The sequence below is a fragment of the Heterocephalus glaber genome, unplaced genomic scaffold (genome assembly GCF_053883595.1).
Source record: "Heterocephalus glaber isolate CG9 unplaced genomic scaffold, H.glaber_assembly_v1.0 deba00000347, whole genome shotgun sequence".
Lineage (NCBI taxonomy): Eukaryota > Metazoa > Chordata > Mammalia > Rodentia > Bathyergidae > Heterocephalus > Heterocephalus glaber.
In genome coordinates, this window is record NW_028258143.1 from 6,151,955 (window position 1) to 6,172,963 (window position 21,009).

The 21,009-nt window shown below is 33.2% G+C and overlaps 1 protein-coding gene across 11 annotated transcripts in view; it reads left to right on the forward strand.

The window, feature by feature from the left end:
* Lrp1b (LDL receptor related protein 1B) overlaps positions 1-21,009 on the forward strand; it is a 1,848,437-nt gene that overhangs the window by 1,141,870 nt on the left and 685,558 nt on the right. For 10 of the 11 annotated variants that reach the window (XR_015445151.1, XM_087195526.1, XM_087195530.1 and 7 more), the window contains one exon: positions 3,391-3,573. The exons of the other annotated variant lie outside the window; for it this stretch is intronic. Coding sequence is in view for 9 of the 10 variants with exons in the window: in XM_087195526.1 (XP_087051652.1) it covers positions 3,391-3,573 (183 nt within the window). In the remaining variant the exon portion in view is untranslated. The remainder of the gene's footprint in view (positions 1-3,390; positions 3,574-21,009) is intronic. 11 annotated transcript variants of the gene reach the window in all.

Here is a 21,009-nt window from a genome sequence, read left to right on the forward strand (position 1 = left end):
TGAGTGAATTCACTTATGAAGCCTAAATAGATAAACTAATATTCAGCAAAGCAAAGCAAAAGCGAGTAGATCAATAAAAAAAATCAGGCAATAGCAGTATAGTCTCTCCATTTAGAATGTCTGCTTGCATCTTTCTGGTCACAAGTAATTTTCAGTGATAAGTAATAAAAAGCTACCAGAGTAGGCTTATAGTTAAAAGTGTCCACAGTGCAAAATCTGCTATAAGATTCCTTTAGCAAATCCTTACAATTTCTGGTCTTTAATTATAATTTGGAAATTAAGAAGATTGGGATTACCCTGTTTAAAAAAACCATATTGTGCCTTATTGCTAATGGCTACCAACTGCACTGTTTCTGCACAAAGCTTTTCAAAGTTGCTTAGGTTTTAAGAGGAGGTGATCTCTACTCCTCTCTTCCTTTTTGGAGAAGCTGTGCTAGAGTCTGAAGAAACAACTTGTCCAGGAACAATTTCACTTTTGCAAACATCTCTTCTATTAATTTGTTCACTTATTCTCTGATCATTTCTAAAATAATGTGGACTGTAACCTTTACAGATTAAAGGTTATAAAACATAGAAATTTACAAAGCCAGAATAAGGATTAGTAATGTAAGTGAACCTAAAGCTGAGATTGATTCAAACAAATTCATGTCATAAAAAGGGTCCATAAATTTGCCTCTAAGATCTAAGAAACTATTGCAAAAAAGCATGATTAGATTCAGTATTATTCACAAATATCCATAAAAAGGATTCATAAAGAAGAAAACAAATTTTCCTGACATAATGAAATTAATATTGATATTGGGATCAGTGAAATAAAATTTTTTAAAGTTTCCGGGAAGTAGAGTTTTAAAACCTAAGAAATTTAGTTACCATTTTCTTCGCACTTGTCCGCCACCTCACCAGGAAAAAAAAAATTGCTAGGGAAAAAGCAATAAAAAGTAATCTAAAAAAAGGAAAAACAAAACACCAAAACAAGAATAACATAGTTTTCACATAAAAATAAACAAGAAAAAGATGACTATATGGTATTATTTTTATAATAGGGAACTAGTGATATAATTCACTTCTATCCAGGCAGTTGTTGGTACCCTGCAAGGTAGACAGCTCAAGACTTGTCCTACTTTTCACAGTACTAGAGCCTAGATTTTTTTTGAAGAAAAGTATCAAATTTTAAAAAGGCCAATAGTTTGTTGGCACATTAAGCGTACTGATTGATAGATTCAGTGTATAAGCTGCCATATATCAACCTTTGTTTCAGATCACACAAAATCAACAGATTGCATCTTCTATTTTTATTAAATATTTGAATCATAATGTGACAATGACTTCAAATACAACTTTTATGTGTTATTGGTTACACTTATACTATGATTATAAAATTCAGCTAAGCCAAAGTTTGGTTTTGTTTTCAGGAAAAGTTTAATAGTAGGAGGAAAAATTGAAGGCCATTCCACTGCTGCTGCACTGCTGGCCCTCTTCCCCAGAGGAAATATCTACAGAGCTAAATGGGCCTTGAAGGCCATTTGATTTGTTCTCTTTCTTAGTATAGAAATCACATAGACATTTCATTGTTAGGTCCTTGTTTCAAAGATGCTGCAATGTCTTGTTTATGAAACCAGTACCAAACTAGTTCTTTAGCAAGTATGAAGCAAGTAAACTGTATTTCTATATAAGTAACTCTACAAATACTAAATTAAATGTGGTGGGAAATTGCTGTAAAATGTTCCATATATGTTTTCCATTAATTCACAGCCCTTACCATCTTTGTTTATGGCATATATTCACATCAAAAATTTTATTTAATTGTAACAATAATATATCCAAAATGAGTTTGATTGGTCCAAAAATGGAAAAATAAAGCCTGTTTTTGGAAGAGATTTAAAGTCAACTTAGACTCAATACTGTCATTATTAATTAGGTATGACATTAAATATTTTCTCAGCAGTGATTATTTTTGAAAGATAGCCAAATTATTGTTTTGGGTTTTTTTTGTGAATGGCAACTCCTAATATAAATTCTTTATGTTTACCTTAGTAGGGTAATTTTATCTTGGTTATTTAGTATTAAAAAATTAGTGCTTTAGGAAGAGTTGGAAAGCTGAGTCAAGTCTACTATATGCATCTTTATAATAATGTATTACATAGATGATTGTAGTTGAAAGTCTTTTAAAAAACTTAAGAATTTTTAACTATTTATACTTTAGAAAATAAAAACAAAAATATTTTGTAGTTAAAATAATCACTTACAGATATAGGATTTAATCTTCACAATAACATTTTTCAGCTGAAAAAAATAGAAGCATCCAAAGATTCAGTAGCTGCTTTGGTAATATAAGTGATTTTATTAATTTTAGTTTAACTGAGTCTAATCTTAAATCGTTATCACAGATCTTTTCCAAACTAGCACATCAAGCAATGCATAGCTCTCATGAACCTGCTTCAAATTTGTCAAAATAATGTATATATTATGTTTTAGAATAAATTATAGATTGCAGTAATTGCTGGATATAACTATACAGATATATAATTAATTGATTACAGTAGAATTTCAATCTCAAAAAAATATATACAAAACTTTATTTTACAATATTATTTGAAAATATTAGTTAAAATGCCTCATTATATTAGGTAGTGTTATGAAATTTAATAAATTGGTAATTATGGTCATATTATTCAATTAGAATAATTTTAATTGTAATAATGTTGGGATATATATATTTTTTTCAACACTGTTATTTATTCTACCCTACAAAATTCATCCTATATTTTTAGTTTCCAGGTTTTGAACAATAGTGTTATCAGGCGATTGTGTGAAATTTTGAAACATTAAATTTGAATATATAGTGTTTCATGTTAGATTGAAATCTTATATCCCTAAAAAGTCATATTTATTTGGATTCTTTTATTTTTCAAATTTTTATATTTCAAATTCTTCAAAGATCTTGTTAATCAGAAAGTAATTATTCTTCAGTTATTTACCTCTTAGTAATTTGAAAGAAATTACCCAAAGAAATGTCAAAAAACTCAACCAAAGTCTTATCTTTAAGAGTGTAATATGAAACTTTGTTTACATATCTTAGAGAAAAGCTCTTCAAAGAAATCATTCATGAGACACTGATAAAAAGCACGAAATATCTTACTTACTCTTTACTAATTTATGTAGCACTTTTAGCAATTCTATGAAAGACAAGAAACATCATTTCCCTTCATTATCAGTGTTTTAAAAGAATGTAAAAAAACCCTAAAACCTATTGCATTGATTAACTAAAGTAAAAATATGAATTGTCTCTAGCATCATGATAGAAAGATGTGAAAAAGTTATTATGAAGTGAAAATCATAATTTGTCTCCCTTGTTGTACTGTCTTCCTCTCTCCCTCATTTCAAATTAAGAGATTCAGTCTCCTGCTGGTTGTAATGGGAATGAGTTTCAATGTTACCCGGATGGAAATTGCATTCCTGACCTGTGGCGTTGTGATGGGGAAAAAGATTGTGAAGATGGTAGTGATGAAAAGGGCTGCAATGGTACCATACGATTGTGTGATTACAAAACCAAGTTTTCCTGTCAGAGTACAGGTAAGCATGCATTGGCTTTAGCTACTATGTGGTCTCCCTGGATACAGAATCCCTTTGACTCATATTCAATCTGTGTCTCACTTTCCTAAAAAATATTCTTATATTTCTGGTAGATTCGCTTACCTTCTATATGTAACAATAATAATAACTAATATCAGTTAAGAAGTGTTACAGGCCTGGCATAGTACTGTGGATGTTCTCTTCATGAACACCTGAGGCAAAGAGAAGTTTTTAACTGAATCACGTTCGTAATCGGCATGGCAGAATTAAGATTTGATATCAGCTCATCTGGATTCAGCAGGGACATTTCAGTCAAGAAATTGACAAGTGTACTAACCCACCAGCAATATTTCTCTTTCTCTAGATAAAATTCACACTGAACTTTAAATGAGAGTGACTAGGGCCAGGATTTAGCCCAGTGTCACCTCGCCTGCCTCTCAAGGGCAAGGTTCAAAGTTGAATCACCCTGTATCAAAAACAAAAAAAGAGAGAGAGCAACTAGAACGTAGGGCAGAATTATATACATTTGTTTTCAGCTAGTTTCTTAAATTGTTTCGAGCTATTGCTTGACTGATCATGAACTCTTAGTGATTCCTTTTGGTATTTCAACAAACAGGTAGAAGGGAAAAGCTCTCAGAGTTGTAAGTAAAAACTGTGAAAAAAATGGCTGATCTGTGTTTAGAAATAAAAAAGGATTTTTTCTTGCTAAACATTTTTCTTTGTGAAACATTTATTAAAAAATAAACAAGAACATGTAAGGCAGCATAAATATATATAAATAAATATAATTAAAGCCCATTTCCAGTGAGGCAGTTGTGTTTCTAAAATGATTATTTTTGAATAACATTTTTTCAAAATTACATGACTCTTCAGTTGTTAATGAAAAGTCTTAATTTGCCAAAGATCATTTAGAAAAGATGTGATTTTAACTTTAGTGATTTTTTGAATATGTATTAATTAAAATCAATATATGAGTTTTATTGAATGAATTATTGACTTCCTAAATAATTTTTTACTCAATAATGCATTTTAATGCAGAAGAGCCAATTATTTTACTTAGATTGTATATATTTATATATAAAATGTTAATATATATTTATGTATAATACATATTATGTATAGTATATTTCCCCCTTATGACTTCTGGCATTTTCCTAATTGGAGTAATGATGAAATATAGAACACAACAATTGTTAATACATATATGACTAAGAAACTAGCCATGTTATATTAAAACAAGTTATAAACTGATATGAAAAAATCTGAGTTTAAACTAATTGAATATGATATTAAAATTTAGCAAATTTGCATATCAGCCATAAAATCAAGCTGCAGCTTCTCTGTGAAGAAAAATTTAGAAATCTTTATAGAAAAATGATTATCAGAAACTTGGAAAAGTATTAAGAAAGGGTGGTAAGTGGGCACAAGGGTGAAGTTAGATATGAGGAATAATTTCTAATGTTCTATACCAACACTGGGTAACAATTTGGCAACAATCAGCTGCACTGTATAACTCAAAATAGTTGGTAAAGAGAATATTTGATGTTCCTAACACAATGAAATGTTAAATGTTTGAAGTAAAGGATATGCTAATTACTCATAACTGATCTTTATACATTGTTAGCATGTATTGAGATATCATGCCGCATCCCACAAATATAACAATTATAATGGATCAATTTAAAAATCTATTATAAATAGCTTCATAGTAATGTAATTTCTAAGACCCATGATATAACTGAAAACTGGTTTGAACCTTCTATATATAGAAAACATAAATAAAAAACAACAATATAAAGAATAGTTAATAAGAGAATTTTAAGTGCTTCTGAAGTATAGTGTATTACAGTATACTGTGTATTGATGTTTTACAATGAATTGTTATGCAACTGCTTCATTTAAGTATGACTCAACTTAAAGATGAATCTGAAGTATGATGAACATGTCTGGCTATCTTTCAATTCTTAGAAATACTTTTACTTGGGATTTGGATTATACATGGAATAATGCCATTGATATATCACCAGGTGTTTATATCAAACTATTTTCAATTACCAGGCATAGTTATGCATATGTGTGATCCTGCCTACTCCGGGAAAATTACAAGTTCCCGTCCAGCCTGAGCGGCTTAGCAAGAGTCCGTTTCAAAATAAAATTTAAAAAGAGATGAGGATGTAGCTCAGTGGTAGAGTACTTGACTAGCATGTGGAAAGCCCGGAGTTTAAATCTCAGTACTATGAAAAAAATTCTTTCAAGTAAAGCAAGATTTAAAAAAAGAGCGGAATTGTGATAAAATTGATGCTTCATTAAAAAGAGAAATGTGAAAGGTAATAATTTAACCATACAACTCCTTGTAATTTAATCAGTTTGTACATTGCATCAAACCAGAATGCATGAAACTGTAGCTGAGTCATACTGCATAATTATATATTCATATTTGTGATAGACTTTTGAACATTGGAGTCATTAAAATAAACCACAAATATAAGCATTGGATTGAGATATGTATACATCTTTAATCCTTTGATACTTCTTTTCATTTACTTTAATTAAATTCTCAGTTTGACAAGCTAAAAGACCTTCATGCTACCCAAGATGTTCAATCCAGAGATCATTTTTATTTTCAAAGATGTCTTAATTACTAGCTTGAACTCTTAATAGTTTGCAAGGTAATAAATGTACATTCTATGGTTGATATGGCTTCTGTTTGAAACATAAATTGCTATCTATTAGTGTTCACATGTAGGCACATTAATAAATTATTTCTATATAAATAAATGAGAGCTAAACTAAATTAAAATATAATACAATCATTAACACATAAGAGCTTTTGATCCGAAAGTACCTATCTTTGACCAATGGGGGATAATTTAAAGTCGAACACTCATGGAAAAGAAACTCAGAAATTTCATTTTTAGATTGCAGAACAAAAAAAGAATAATATTACAAAGTGCCAAGTTTGTGGGAAAAAATAGCTCCTTCCAGGTTTTGAAGGAATGTGTTTGACTCTTCTAGAAATTCATGTAAAGAACAGGAATGTATAAAATTAAATGTGCTCAAATTATGCAATGTAATTTTTTATTTTTACAGTATAAAATAGAAAAATATATTACTTACCAGTAGGGAAATAGTTTAATAATTACAATTCAGTTATATAATGAACTATCCTAATGTCATTGAAAAAGACTAGAGGAGGAATTTTATGGAATTGAGATTTTTAAGTTCACATTTTGAACCCTTTCCTCAGACATACAAATGATGATTACCTATCAGTTATTAGAAGAGAAAATAAAGGACATAATGATTTATTAAGAAATCAAACATTTTCTCTGAGAAACAGAACTAAACCATATATCAAATGCTGAGCTGGATGAAGTCGATTGCCTGACTGCATTAGATATGAAAATAAGAAGAAATGAATAGGTGCTTATATTTTAGAGTTAATGGGAAATTAAACTGTCCCACATGAATCTGGGGAAAGGAGCCAAGCTCACTACTAGAACCCAAAAACTAGAATCAAAATTCGTTTACTTCTGAAAGGAGAATATAATTCATGAATAATCAGTATTGGAGTTTTTATCACATTCGATCTTAAGCCACACAAAGGTTTTCTTGACTGAATTGACATGCCCTACCCCCAATCTCTTTAGGTACACAGGAAAATTATTTAACTGGGTGTGTACCTAAAGAAAAAGGAAGTTTCTTTTGCTATGCAAAAGCTCTTTAATAAAATGAAATCCCATTTGTTGATTTTTTGTATTATTTCCTGTGCATTCAAGGTTTTGTTCATAAACGTTTTGCCTACACCTGTATTTTCAAGAGTTCCACCAATTCTATCTTCAAATAGAGTCAGGGTTTCTGTTTTAATATTTAAGTCTTTGATCCATTTCAATTTTAGTTTAGTGCATGGGTGAGAAATATGGGCCTAGGGTTAATCTTTGGCATGTGGAAAGCCAGTTTCTCCAGCACCATTTATTAAAGAAGCTATCTTTCTTCAGGTGAAATTTTTGGCCCCTTTGTCAAAAATAAGGTGGCTGAGTGTGTTTGAAGGTGTTGCTGTACCTTCTACTCTGTTCTGTTGACCCTTAGGTCTGTTTTTTGTTGTTGTTTTGTTAAGTTGCTTGTTTGGTTTTTGTTCGTTTATTAAATCTAGAAGTCTTTTGGTGGGAGTTTTTGGGGTCTTCTACATCTAGAATATATAAAGAGCTCAGAAAATCAGACCTCCCAAATTTAAAGACCCAATCCAAAAATGAGCATCTAAAATAAATAGACAGTTCTCAGATGAAGAAGTACAAACAGCAAATAAATATATGAAAAAATGTTCAAGATCACTGGTCATTTGAGAGGTGCAAATTAAAACAACACTGAAATTTCATCTAGTACCACAAAAAAAAAGGCTATTATGAAGAAATCAACCAATAACAAATGCTGGAGGGGCTGTGGAAAAAAGGAACCCTTCTCCACTCTTGGCAGGAGTATAGGCTGGTGCAGCCACTGTAGAAATCAGTGTGGAGATTCCTCAACAAACTAAAACTAGAGGTTCCATTTGACTCAGCTATTCCCCCTCATGATATCTTCCTGAAAGTATTAAAAACACCGTACTATAACAATATATGCACACTCACTTATAGGGAATGTGAACATTACCGAAGACTCCTCCTATGGGTCTAGGTCTCCTATGAAGCAATCCAATGCAAGTAACAAAAATGAATGAAGAACCGAGACTTAGAGAGAAAACTGGGTCTTGGGCTGATCTGTGCTGCTCTTGCAAAAAAGACAAAGGGTTCCAAGGACATCCAGTATTTACTGAATACAAGTGTGGGAAGAAGGTGAGCAAGATATGCTTTGAAGACATCTAGTGATGGAGTGCAAAGCATCTGATGATAGCAGATATGCCAGCAGGGCTGTAAAGGGAGGCACTGCTTATCTTGTTTGGAGAGTACGGATACTGGGACTGGGTCGCAATTAAACAGCAACCCATTGGGTGAGAGAGAAGGCATAATTCAGGTGAAAAGATTTTAATTGGGGTCAAGCTGACCTCAGCTGCACCCGCACATTAACTCAGCAGAGCCCTGTCACTTCACAGACCGGGTCTTAGGTCTCCATGGCAACCATGAGAGAGGGGCTATGCTCATCAAGTCCGCCATCTGACATGCCCATTTGAGTCATGTGACACTTTGGTCTGCCTCTTAATATAAAACAGTACAGCCGAATTATGGAAAGCAAGAAGCATGTGCCACTTATACCCTGCTAATACTGAGCAGGGGTGTCTGCTACACCCATACTTACAGCAGCACAATCTGTAATAGCTAAATCTTGAAAATACCCCAAATGTCCATCAATGGATGAATTAATTAAAAATGTGATACTTTTATACACTGGAGTACTACTCTACTATAAAGAAGGGTAAACTTGAGGCATTTATAGGTAAATGGATGCACCTTGAGACCATACTCTTAAGTGAAATATATTTGGCATGCATGTTTGTTGGGTTGATAGCCCAAACACCAGTTAGTTATCAAGGGCTGCCCAGTTGCCTGATTAGAGTACATCAGGGAACGAAAGAATAATATGCAAAGAACAAGGAGTAAAGTATAATGAACAATAGTTTACTACTTGGAGGGCTGGGAATTGATCTTAGCTCTCTCCTGGCTAAGACCTGATCCTAACTCTCCTGGATAAGACAACCTGATCTTAGCTCTATCCTGGCTAAGACCACAGGCTCTGGATTAGTTAATATTTATTATTTATTTATTTATTTATTTATTATTTATTAATTAGTATTTATTATTATAAAACAAAGCAGAGGAGCATGTAAACAAATATAGGGAATAGAAAAACTGATGCACTAATGAGCCAGGCTACAAAAGGAGAGTAATTATGTATTCTTATGAAGGACAGGTCACAGTTAACAAGCCACCTATGTTATCTTTAGCTAACATTTGATCTTGGAGAATGGCTGCACAGTCATAATTCCTCAGCTGTAGTATTTCCTTGATATTAGAGATATCACAACCTCATCAATTTTTGAGACCTTAATTGTAAGTGTTGGCATAGGAAAGTCTGTCACCATACACCAACCAAAAGCTCATTTAGCAATTCACACTTAGGCCTTGGACTGACTCATAATTTTAATCAATACCTGAATTATAAGCCAAATCAATAGTATCTAAAGCGTCTTTAGTGGAATTTCAAGATGGTCTCCTGCACATGTTTATCACATTGTTTCTCTGGTATGAGAAACTGAAAGTGTAAATAAGGCCCAAAATGTATAATAGATATTGGGAAATGGAAAGAAAATGTTCAAATGGGAAGGAGAACGGGGAAGGAAGAAGTGGAAAGAAAAGAAGGGAAAAGAAAAAAGCAAACAGAAAGAAAGAAATAGAAACAACACTTTTGTAAATAGGGAGGGTAAGAGGGGTTGAATGGAGGGGAACAGATTGGGGCAAAAAAATAAGAAAATAAATGTATTACATACAGGTGCAAATCCCCTGTGATGAATGTGATCACTATGTATATCCAAACCATACCGATGAAATTAACAACAGCAACAACAAAAAAAGAAATGTCAGAAAAACAAAGAGAAGGGAAGACATGGGTGTGACCATTCAGTGAAGCAAGTCTCTGTCTGGCTTAGAGATTGAATGTCATTTATAAAATATTCAATCTTTTGGGGGGTAAAAGTCTTCAAAAAGCCCACATAAAATATATTTCTAAACCAAGAGTGTTGGAATTAATGGGGTAGACTGAAGTGGAAGGAGTGACATCTATAGACAGTGATGAGTAAACACAGAAAAATGAAAGTTCTCCAAGATGAGAGCACAAACCAGAATTCTAACAAGCAAGAGGAAAACTCTCTAAAAAATCAGTCCTAGGGGCTGGGGAGTTAGCTGAGTGGTTTTGGCACCTGCCTCGCAAGCTCAAGGTCCCAAGTTCAATCCCTGGTTAAAAAATAAAAAAATAAAAAAAAATCACTCATTACAATATGAACTACTCATGATTAAATGAAAATGAAACATAAGTCCAAAAAAAGTTTAAAATAAGAATGTTGAGATTCTCAATAAGGAAAACAGTACCAAAATTTTCCTAAAATAGATAAGAAAATGCACGTAGATATACATGACAAGCAAAATAATTGAAATACTAAAAAGTAACAAATGATACTTGTCTTATCGAGGTTGCTATCACAATTCACAATAAACTGGAGAACATAAATGAAGAAAAATTTTTTTCACAGTTCTAGAAGTCAAAATTTCAAGATCAAGTTACCAGCAAGTCATTTGTCTGATTAGGACGCTCCTTCTGGTTTAACAGTGGTTTTCAGTCCAGCGTAGGAGAGCTCCACCTTTCTTACCTAATTACTTCTCACAGCCCCTCTCTCAGTGCCATCACAGTGGGTATCCGGGTTTCAATGTAAAGTTTGCAATGACTCAAACACTAGTCCCATTACACCCAAAACAACAGAGGCACCACACTGTAGTCACTATCAGTTGAGGAGATATTAATGAATTCAGTAATATCTTATTAATGAAAGTAGATCCCCCAGACATTTTGAGGTTAGTGGATTTGGTCATATATATCAGTGATTTAAATATGCTTATTATTTTAGTCACAATTTCACCTGTATGGATTTATCAAATAGATAATCATTTGAAGAAAGAGATGTACAAAATATTGATTTAAACTGTACAAAATGTTTGAATGATGTGTTTAATAAGCATAACTCATTATAAAGAAAGATTCTTGCAAGTGTAACAAACTGACATTTTTAAAATTGCACCTGATGTTAGGTTCCAAGGAACACTTAAAGTTTTTCAACTATTAAGCAATTTACAGAAAGCAATCTCCATATACAAAACTAAAATTAATCATCAGGATCAAAGAAATCATGGATTTGGAAACTAAAATCAGCCTTCAAATTAAACATTGTGTTAATGAAGAAATCCTAATACATATATTTAACTATTTAGAATTGAATAATGGGCCAGGATTCTGCCACCTGCCATGCAAGCACAAGGTCCTGATTTCAATTCCCAGTATAAAAAAAAAAAAATTGAATAAAACATGTAGTATACAGCAAACTTTCTGTAATGATTTAAAATAGCCTTCATTTTTCAGAGCAGTTTAAATTCACAGAAAAATTAAACAGAAGTTACAGAGAGTTTCTTTGTATCTTCTGCCACCTGGCCATATTCAGCTTTCCTCACTATCAAATTCTTTACCAGAAGAGTTAATTTGTTACAGTCAGTGAACATATCATGAACACTTCATGAACACATCAATCATATTACCTGAAGTTTATTATCTTATATTAGGGTTTACTTTGGTGTTGTACATTCTATAGATTTTGACAAGTATATAATGATAAGTATCCAGCACTATAATATCATAAAGAATAGTTTTAAGGCCCTAAAATTTCTCTGTTTTCTGCTTGTTCATCCTTACCTGCACCTAAATCCCAGGCAACTACTGATGTTTTTTGCCATTTCCACAGTTTACCCTTTTTCAGACTATGGGGTTGAAATTATATCCATTCTGTATTGGCTTTTTAAATTTAGTAATATGCACTTAAGTTGTATGGCTTGATAATTGCTCTCATTTAATATTGAATAACAATCCATTGTCTAGATGTACTACAATTTTTTTATCTGTCGACCCACTAACAGATATTTTGAGTTGTTTTTTTTTCAAGTTCTGGCAATTATGAATACAACTAATATAAATATCCATATACAATATTTTTCATGGACAAAAGTTTTCAATTCATTTGGACAAATATCAAGGAACATATTTGTTGGATACTATAGTAAAAGTATATTTTGTTTTTAAAAAATTGTCCAACTGCCAACCAATGAGTGAATGTTCCTGTGGCTCTATATCCTTCTTGGCCTTTGATGTTGTCACTTGTTTAGATTTCTGCCATCACTTCCCTGCAGACACATGATACTGAGGATCTTTTCATATATTTACTTATTTATTATTCATTAAGTTTATTATACATTTTAAGTATATATTTTGATCACATTCATCATTGGGAATTTGTACCTGTACATAATATATCTTGGTTCTTATTTTTTCCCATTCCCTTGGCTCCCTTCCACCCCTCCATCCCTCCTTATTTATGTAAACTTCATTTACATTTTTTCTTTCTTTTCTAATACTTTTTTCTTTGCCTTCTTTCCTTTCCCAAATCCCCCCTCCCTACTTCCCCCTCCCCTTTGGACCTTTACTTGCTATTTCACAGTATCTATTATACATTTTGGTCCTCATTTACTTTTTCAGTTTATTTTTTATTAAATTGTTTTTAATTGTTTGATGCTGCAAATAAACTAAATGGGATAAAAAGCATAATGGGATACTCTTAAGGTAGATTACCTTGCTGCCACTGTTAAGCTGGAAATCATCCTAATATACTGAAATGGATCTTTCCCCATGATTAATGGTTAAATGTAAAGTGAAAATAACAATAACAGGCAGAGTATGTAATACTTGTTTAAATGAAAAGTATTAATGTCTCTCATAAATTATATTTCTGGAAGGAATCAAAATGGCAATGAATTTGTATCTGTTTAGGGGAGAAGAAGAGTAATTAGAGAAAGAAAGCATGAAGAGGCATTAAAGTCTTACAGTATCCTCATGTGACTTATGCCTTTCCAAGAGGTTTGATAGATTGGTGCTAACACATACACTTTTCAGATTCCACTGGAATAAGCAATGTACATTTTTAGACTCTGGTGCCAGAGTAGGGTTAAGTGTTATGGATAAAGTTCCAAGTGTGGTGGCACTGGCCTAGACCTCGGAAAGCTGAGGCAGTTGGATCATCACGGGTTTGAGGTTCAGCTTGGGGTCTGTAGTGAGCTCAAGGCCAAGTCTGAACTGGGACACATGGGGACTTAACATTGAGAATGGCATCATGCTGTGCTCTGACCTGCTGTGTGATGGAAATCCACTGTAGGTTTCTGTGAATGCCAATGTTTATGTTGGGATTATTTTGTTTTTCACCCCCACTGTTGTATCAGTAAATACAAAGTGAAATGGTGAATTTAATTTTGTTGAAATCAATCTATATAACCGGAACCAAATATATCATACTACAGGAATACAGCTTTTCTTTAGCATTACTGATTGGATTATATGTGAAGAATTTTTAGGAGTAGCATCTGTCCCAGTTGTTTTTCTCATTACTAGGACAAAATACCTGACCCCTACAAATAAAGGAAGAAAGGTTCATTTGCACTTACAGTTTTCTACAAACTCTGCAGCTTCAGTGCATAGTTTGTGGGATCCAAGGCGGGGAGGCATGACAGAGGGGCCTCAGAGAGGAGAAACAGTCCATTGCCTGGCAGGGGGGAAGCAGCAAGAAGGGAGCCTGCCTTTACCTTTTGTCCCATGCGGGCTACAATCCTTTTGGGTGGTGCCACCTACACCCAGGTTAGAACTTCTGACTTCACTAAATCCATTCACTCACACCCAGAATTATGCTAATTCCAATCAATGGACTAATTTAGTGCTACACACATTTAATCTCAGTATCACACACCCTAGATGCAGCCAGCTTCAGAAAACCCCACCTGCCACGACAGCATCTTCCTCACCTTTTTTCTGTGGTGTGGTGAAGCCTATTGAATACCTCTATTATTTCTAACATACTGTGGTGAGTTTTTTATTGTCTCTGTGCCATAAAGCTATTAAAATACTTTGAATATTTCTTCGTAAGAATTTTGTATGTTTCTTTGGATTCTTCCTGATAACCATTTTAACACTTTTGCTGTTTGCTTAATCTTCTCTCCTTTCCATCCTGCTCTTCCTTTGCTGTAAAGGGTCTTGTTTAGTTAGTGATCCTGTGACCCCTTAATGCCTGGAAACCTTAGTCACTTCTATTTTTTGGCCTTCACTTTCTTCCTCCACAGTAAAGTTTCTTATTCTCCATAAACATATCTCATCCAATAACTGGAAAAATATCATTTTGATTTTATTACCTCTTTTCTGTATTCCTTTTTCCCTTTCTTAAATCACTTTGTTTAGTGCACCTAGATGTCTCTTGTCCTACGCACCCTTTCATCCTCAGCCTATCAGCAAGTCCAAAATTTCTGTATCACTAGTCACCAGGAATGCTTTTTCATTTCTTACTCTTCTATGTCATGAATAATACTTTACCATTCATTAACTGCATGAGTTCAGATAATTTACCAAACCTCTTTGTTTCAGTTTTCTGACCTGTAAGATAGAAGTCATTAAAAAAAATGACAACTAATAAAATGTACAAAAATGACTAGAATGTGGCAAAATAGTCAATGATACGTTTGACTTTTAAAACTTCAATATTTCTTCTTTCACTGGAATTCTTGTCCCTACTGCATGTCCTTTTATTGAACATTTCTATACTTGTATAGTCTCACAGTTGGCTCTACTTTTTTTCCTCTAAAATTTAGACTTCTCTTTTTCACTTAAAATATTTTCAAAAACATAATAGGGGTCAAGTGTTGCATAGATTATTTTCTCTTAATTTATTTATTTTACTTTTGTCATCTTTCTGCAAGGTCACCAAAGTTTCATCCATCACCTACAGGTAAATGCCTCACAAATTTATATCACTGAAATGTACCCTATACTTCAAATCTACTTTGTTCAAAGCTTTGCTGAATATCCCAGTTCCTCACTGAAGGTCAGAAATTCTCCTGCATATTTCTGGCTTTGTTAGAAGCATCTGCAGTCCTCTGAACAGTCAGATATAAGGCAAATGGTCACTCTATTTGTGATTATTTTTCAAGCCCTGGCCCTATTAATGCTACCTCTGTATTATCTCCAGTATTACCACTTTGTTATTCCCGCTAACATATTATGGCTTTCGGTTAACCTTGGATTATCTTGAACTTGGACCTTTGTGTGGTGTATGTTTTCCTCCCAGAATCATTAACTTCAAGCCATTCTAGGAACAGTTTTGCCTTCCTTTCACTTCTCAAGCTCTAACCTGAACACATAATTTATCTTGACACAATAAGACTATCTGACCCTTATAGATAATCTCTGTTTGTTAAAGATTAAAAGATATATGGCCTCCAACTGATCCATTTTTTCTTTCTGATTGGATCTCTTATGGTTTAGATCTAACATGGACTCCAGAGCCTCCTGTGTTTGGGAGTTGATTAGATTACAGGGTGGTACAGATGACTTGCTGTTAGAAGGTAGGATCTGCTTGGAAGCTGTGGATCACTGACTTGAAAAGTGGCATCTCCCTTCCATAATCCATCCTTCACTCCTGGATTCCTGGCTGCCATGGTGTGAGGAGCTTTTACTCTCTATTCCTCTGAGCCATGCCAGTCTGCCTTAGAGCCAAAATAAACATCTCCTCATTTAAACTGTGGATGTCAGGTATTGTTTTTCAGGGACAACAAAAATTACTAAGTCAAAGTCCCATCCCCCCTTGCTATGCCTTTAGATAGGAGTTTCATCTTTTATGTGGTTAAACTAAGAAAATAAGGCTAATACTGAATCAATTCAGTATTAGTCCTGGAAGTCATCCACAAAATTCAGTGCATATAGCTCTGTGAATATTGTTCTGATGATAATTTGTCCTTATAACTATATTATTAGGAAAATAATCTTTCCTACAAAGTAAAAAATTAATGTACAAAATAGAATTCTATTGTTAATACTCTCAGTAATTGGACAGAGACCAAATTGAGAAAGAATTGATTGACATCTACTCTCTATGCCCAGATGTATTCTCATTTAATACCAGGAATAATTGCCATGCTATTAATTTTTTTCTCACACATTTTTTCTGTTTTATATGTTCTTTTTTTGCAGAAGGTACATGTTCTAATGTTAACATTGTATGCATTTGAGCGTGGTGGCATATGTCTATAATTCCATTACCACATGAGGTTAAGACAGGATTCTAAATTAAAGCTCGGCCTGGAAAACGCAACAAGACTTTGTCTTAAAACCAAAAATAAAAAAATAGAAACAAAAGAAGGGCTAGGGATGTAGCTCAGTGCAAAGGCTCTGAGTTCAATCCCTGGTACCATGGAGAACAGTTGTTTCTATGAATTTTTTTTGCTGTGTCCATATGTAAAGTTCTGTACTATGTCTTAGATGCTTTTAGAAGAATATATTAACAAACCTTGTTCTCACCCTTAAATCATACATATATTCTATGTCCTTGAAATTCAACACCTCTCTGTAATACTTACATGGCTTTTATCTTATTCTTTTTATATGTTTAAAATTATAACTTTGTCTCTAATCAACTTACTTTTCCATAAGATGGAAAATTGATCTTTCCCATCTTTCTTTGCTATTTAGTAGAAAATCTTGCACATACTACTCAATAAATATTTGCTAAATTGAATTGAAGCTGAACACTGTTAGAGAAATAAATATTCATGTGGTATTAAAGGTCAGTATTTTAAAAATTAAGATTGAAGTTCAAAAGCCAGTATTTTAAAAGGCAATGTAAATATATTCCTGAATAAATACATTAGATGTTCTCAAATATTCATTTCTCTTCATGTTCATATTTTAATATTAACTGCCAGTCATAACCTAGAACAGAAACTATCCTATAAAAACCTGTTTTATCTTTTACTAAGATAAGTGAACCAGCGTATATAAATTTTTTTTCAATGGTCAAAACATTTGAACAAAAAAAGAGAAACTCTGAAAGTGAACATATCAATTTATTTCAGGAAACTCGTATGTTTTCTAAAGATTAAGAAAATACTTAATTTTTCTATAGCTGTTGATTTTGTGGAAGTGTTTAATGTAAATTGTATATTCAAAGCCAGCAAATTAAAATAGTTCTTAGAATGGCTTCCGTGTGTGTGTGTGAGACTTTGCTAGATATTATTATACGAGCATTTTGCTTTTCATGATTTGGGGGAAGAGTTTTACTGTTGGTGAACTTGGCCATTCTTGCACATTTTCAAAACTTTATTTTAAGATTTTGAGTTTTTTACACGTTGGATATTTATAAATTGTATATTACATTTACTATTATTAATATGTTTGTTTTAAAAAATACCAATTTGACCTAATCATCTAGTCTCATCTACAAAGGAAAAAGTTACAGTCAGGAAATTTATAGTATATTTTCATTTAAGACTTCATTTCCAAGCTAGGCATGGTGGCACATACTTGTAATCCTGGTACCCTGAAACACTGAGGCAACAAGTCGCAAGTTCCAGATCTTCTTTGCCAACTCAGTGAGACCCTGTAGCAAAATAAAAAACAAAAATGGCTGAGGATAGAGCTCAATGGAATGGCTCTGAGCTTAGTCTTCAGTTCTACAAGAAATTCAGTGACTTGACTAGGATTTATCTTCATATGGAGCATAGAAACGAGTTTTAAATTTTAGTTACTGAACTCATTAATTTTAATTAATTAATTAATTAACGTGACCTGGAAATTAAACTTATAAACCAAAGTCACCCGCTTGTCTACATTTGGGTAAAAATTGAAACCAAATGAAAGAAGAAAAGGAGAAACAATTAAGCTTCAAACTTTCTCTGCAAAATTAATGGGAGAAAGGACCTATTTAAACTTGAAACTTTTTTCTAAGCTCTATACTTACATTTATTCATATTTCTGGTGAAATAATCTGTGTTGAAGCTTTAGAATCATCTGAATATGATTATTCTTTGCCTTTTTCAGGTAGTATTTATATCAAGGATGGCAAACAGTTGTGCTGTTATTTTTACTCTTAAAGATTGATAATGATGTTTTATGGCTATATTTACTAAAATAATTCTACAGCCATTCTGGAGTCAATAGTTAAAATTATGATATATTATGATATATCATAATAGTTATGATACATTAGTGATATCTGGGGGGGAAAGGAAGTTGTATTTTTAGTGACCAAACTAAAATTATAAATTATATTATTGTTAATCTCAATTCTATTACACTTTCAGATGACACTATACAATTTAATACCTAAGTATAAAGTGTCATATTTTAGACTACATTTAAATGTTATGCATTGATCTTTTTTTATTAACTAGATTATGAACAGGAGAGGGTTCTTTTATGTCTCCTAAGGCCCTTAAGACACTGTAAGGCCCAAAGTAACTTCAAGGCAACATATAACTTTTATAATAGATATGTCCAATATACCAGACTTTGTGTCATATGTATGCACATTCATCCTTATTATTTTTAAATAAGCCACAATTTTTTGGAAAAATATGCAGATACATGGTAGAAGGAGAGTAAAGTAGCACAAAGTATTCACTCAATGGAAAGTTCACTTTCCTCCTACTCTAAATTTCTTGTCATTCTTCCTCACGAGAGGTAATTACTTAACTATTTCTTGGATAACCTTCTGGTCTTAGGTACTTTCTCTTTGCTGAACACAATACCCCCCACTCACAACTGAACTCAGTAAACTGAATTCCAGGGAACCATTTACCTAGGTAGCCCTTCTACAGCAGAGTGCCCTGGGGCTCTTGTCTCAAAGCAAAGTCTTACTTTGCAATTCTGAGTCTTCAAAGGGTAGGACCTTGATGGTTCCTCACATGCCCTTAAGCCATTTTTCTGATCTTCCGAGTTCAATATCAATGCTAATCTTTACAGCAACCAATCTCTCCTCTGCTCCATCTCTATAGACCCCAACTTTACCAAAACTTCCTTTCTGGCCAAATCAAAACTTTTTAAATCGCTCATCTGAGGTCATTGCTCTTTCTTCTCAAGGTGGAACTGGCTAAATGCCCCCAACTGTACCCAAGCCATGATTTGAATGTTTGATAGCCTTTAAATTTTCTCCACCAGATTAATTAGTCCCTTTCCCTTAACTCAGTCTCCCTCAAAAGACCAAAATGTAGACAAATTTTCCACCAGAGCACAACACACATAGCCGGGAATACAAGCGCCATTGAAGACATTGTTCCCAGTGGAAACCACCTAAGCCTAGTATTTTCCATCTGCTTTTTTATCAGCATTCTGATCTTCTGGCTCTTACCAGAATCTCCCATCAAGCTCAGTTTATAGTATTGTAGGACTATGTCTCCTGCAAGTATCATTATATCTTTCCAAATTCCTCCCTCATGCTTGTTCCAAAGGCTTCTGAAACAGAATGCCAGTTAGCATCAAAGCAATGACCTCACTTCTCTGGTCACAAAATATTCATTATTTTTCATCTCTGAGATACAATATTCAATACCCACAATGTAATGGTTAATTTTGTCTCATTTTATAGAAGTTTCAGTCCAAAGTCAGCTGTCTCCAAATTAGGGGAATATGGTAGAGGGACATGATAGACAAGATACAGCTATGGCATAGCAGTCGAAAGCAGTACAAGATCAAGAGAGGAGGGAAGGAGATATACCCTTCCAGATCACGCCCCCAGTGCCTCACCTCTTCTGACCAGGGTTCACTTCCCAGCCTCATACTTAGCTATAAACTCTTCAATGGACTAATTCACTGATGGGTGTCACATTATGATCCAATCACCTCCCCAAAGCCCAAGCTATGAGTGCATGAGGCTTTGGGGGATATCTAAATATAAACCATAACACTTCCAGAAAGACTTCATGTTTAAATAGACTATTAATGTTTATTCAGACTAATATGTGGGATCTGAAATTCATGGATTAAAATAGCTATGATTGAAAAAGAAATTGCATCTGTACTGAACATCCACAGACTGCTTTTGTTGTCCTTATTTCTTAAACACTCTATATGACAACATTTAAAACAATATTTACATTGTATTAGGTATTATAAGTAATCTAGAAATAATTCAAAGTATGCAAGTGGATGTGCGTAGGTTATGTGGAAATAGTACACCATTTAATATAAAGGACCTGAGCATCTGCAAATTTGGAAACCACAGGAGTTCCTGGAACCAGTCCCCTGTGCAACAACTATACTTATTTTCATATATTTATGGAAAGATAGTCATATAGATTGATAAATAGCTAAATCCATTTTAACAAAAAAGAAACCTATTGATCCTCAGTTCTATGCCTTTTAAAATTGATATATTTTAAAGATTGCTTTTCATTAAGGTGTGCAGGCACTCATTCTTTTTCACGCAAGCATATAATTTCAGAATACAAATGCATTGTACTGCATGTCACAAGTCTTGCAATGATAATTTAAACTGTAACCAGACTTTTCCTACTATATTCAATGCAGCAATATATGGATTGTATATTATATACATAATGTATTTATATTAGCATGTGCATCTTATGCACTTGGGTAGATATATTAATGAAATATTTCTAGATTTAGAATTCCTGTGGTGAAGTGTAGATACATGTTTTGTTTGCTAAATTTCTTAAATTTTCATGCAGAAAGGTTATGTCAACTTATAGCTTCTCAACATTTGGATTACATTTTACATTCTTGTCAAGTATTTTTTGATATTATCCAACTTTTTGATCTTGATATCTCTAATAGTGAAGAAATTATGTCAAATGTGCCTGG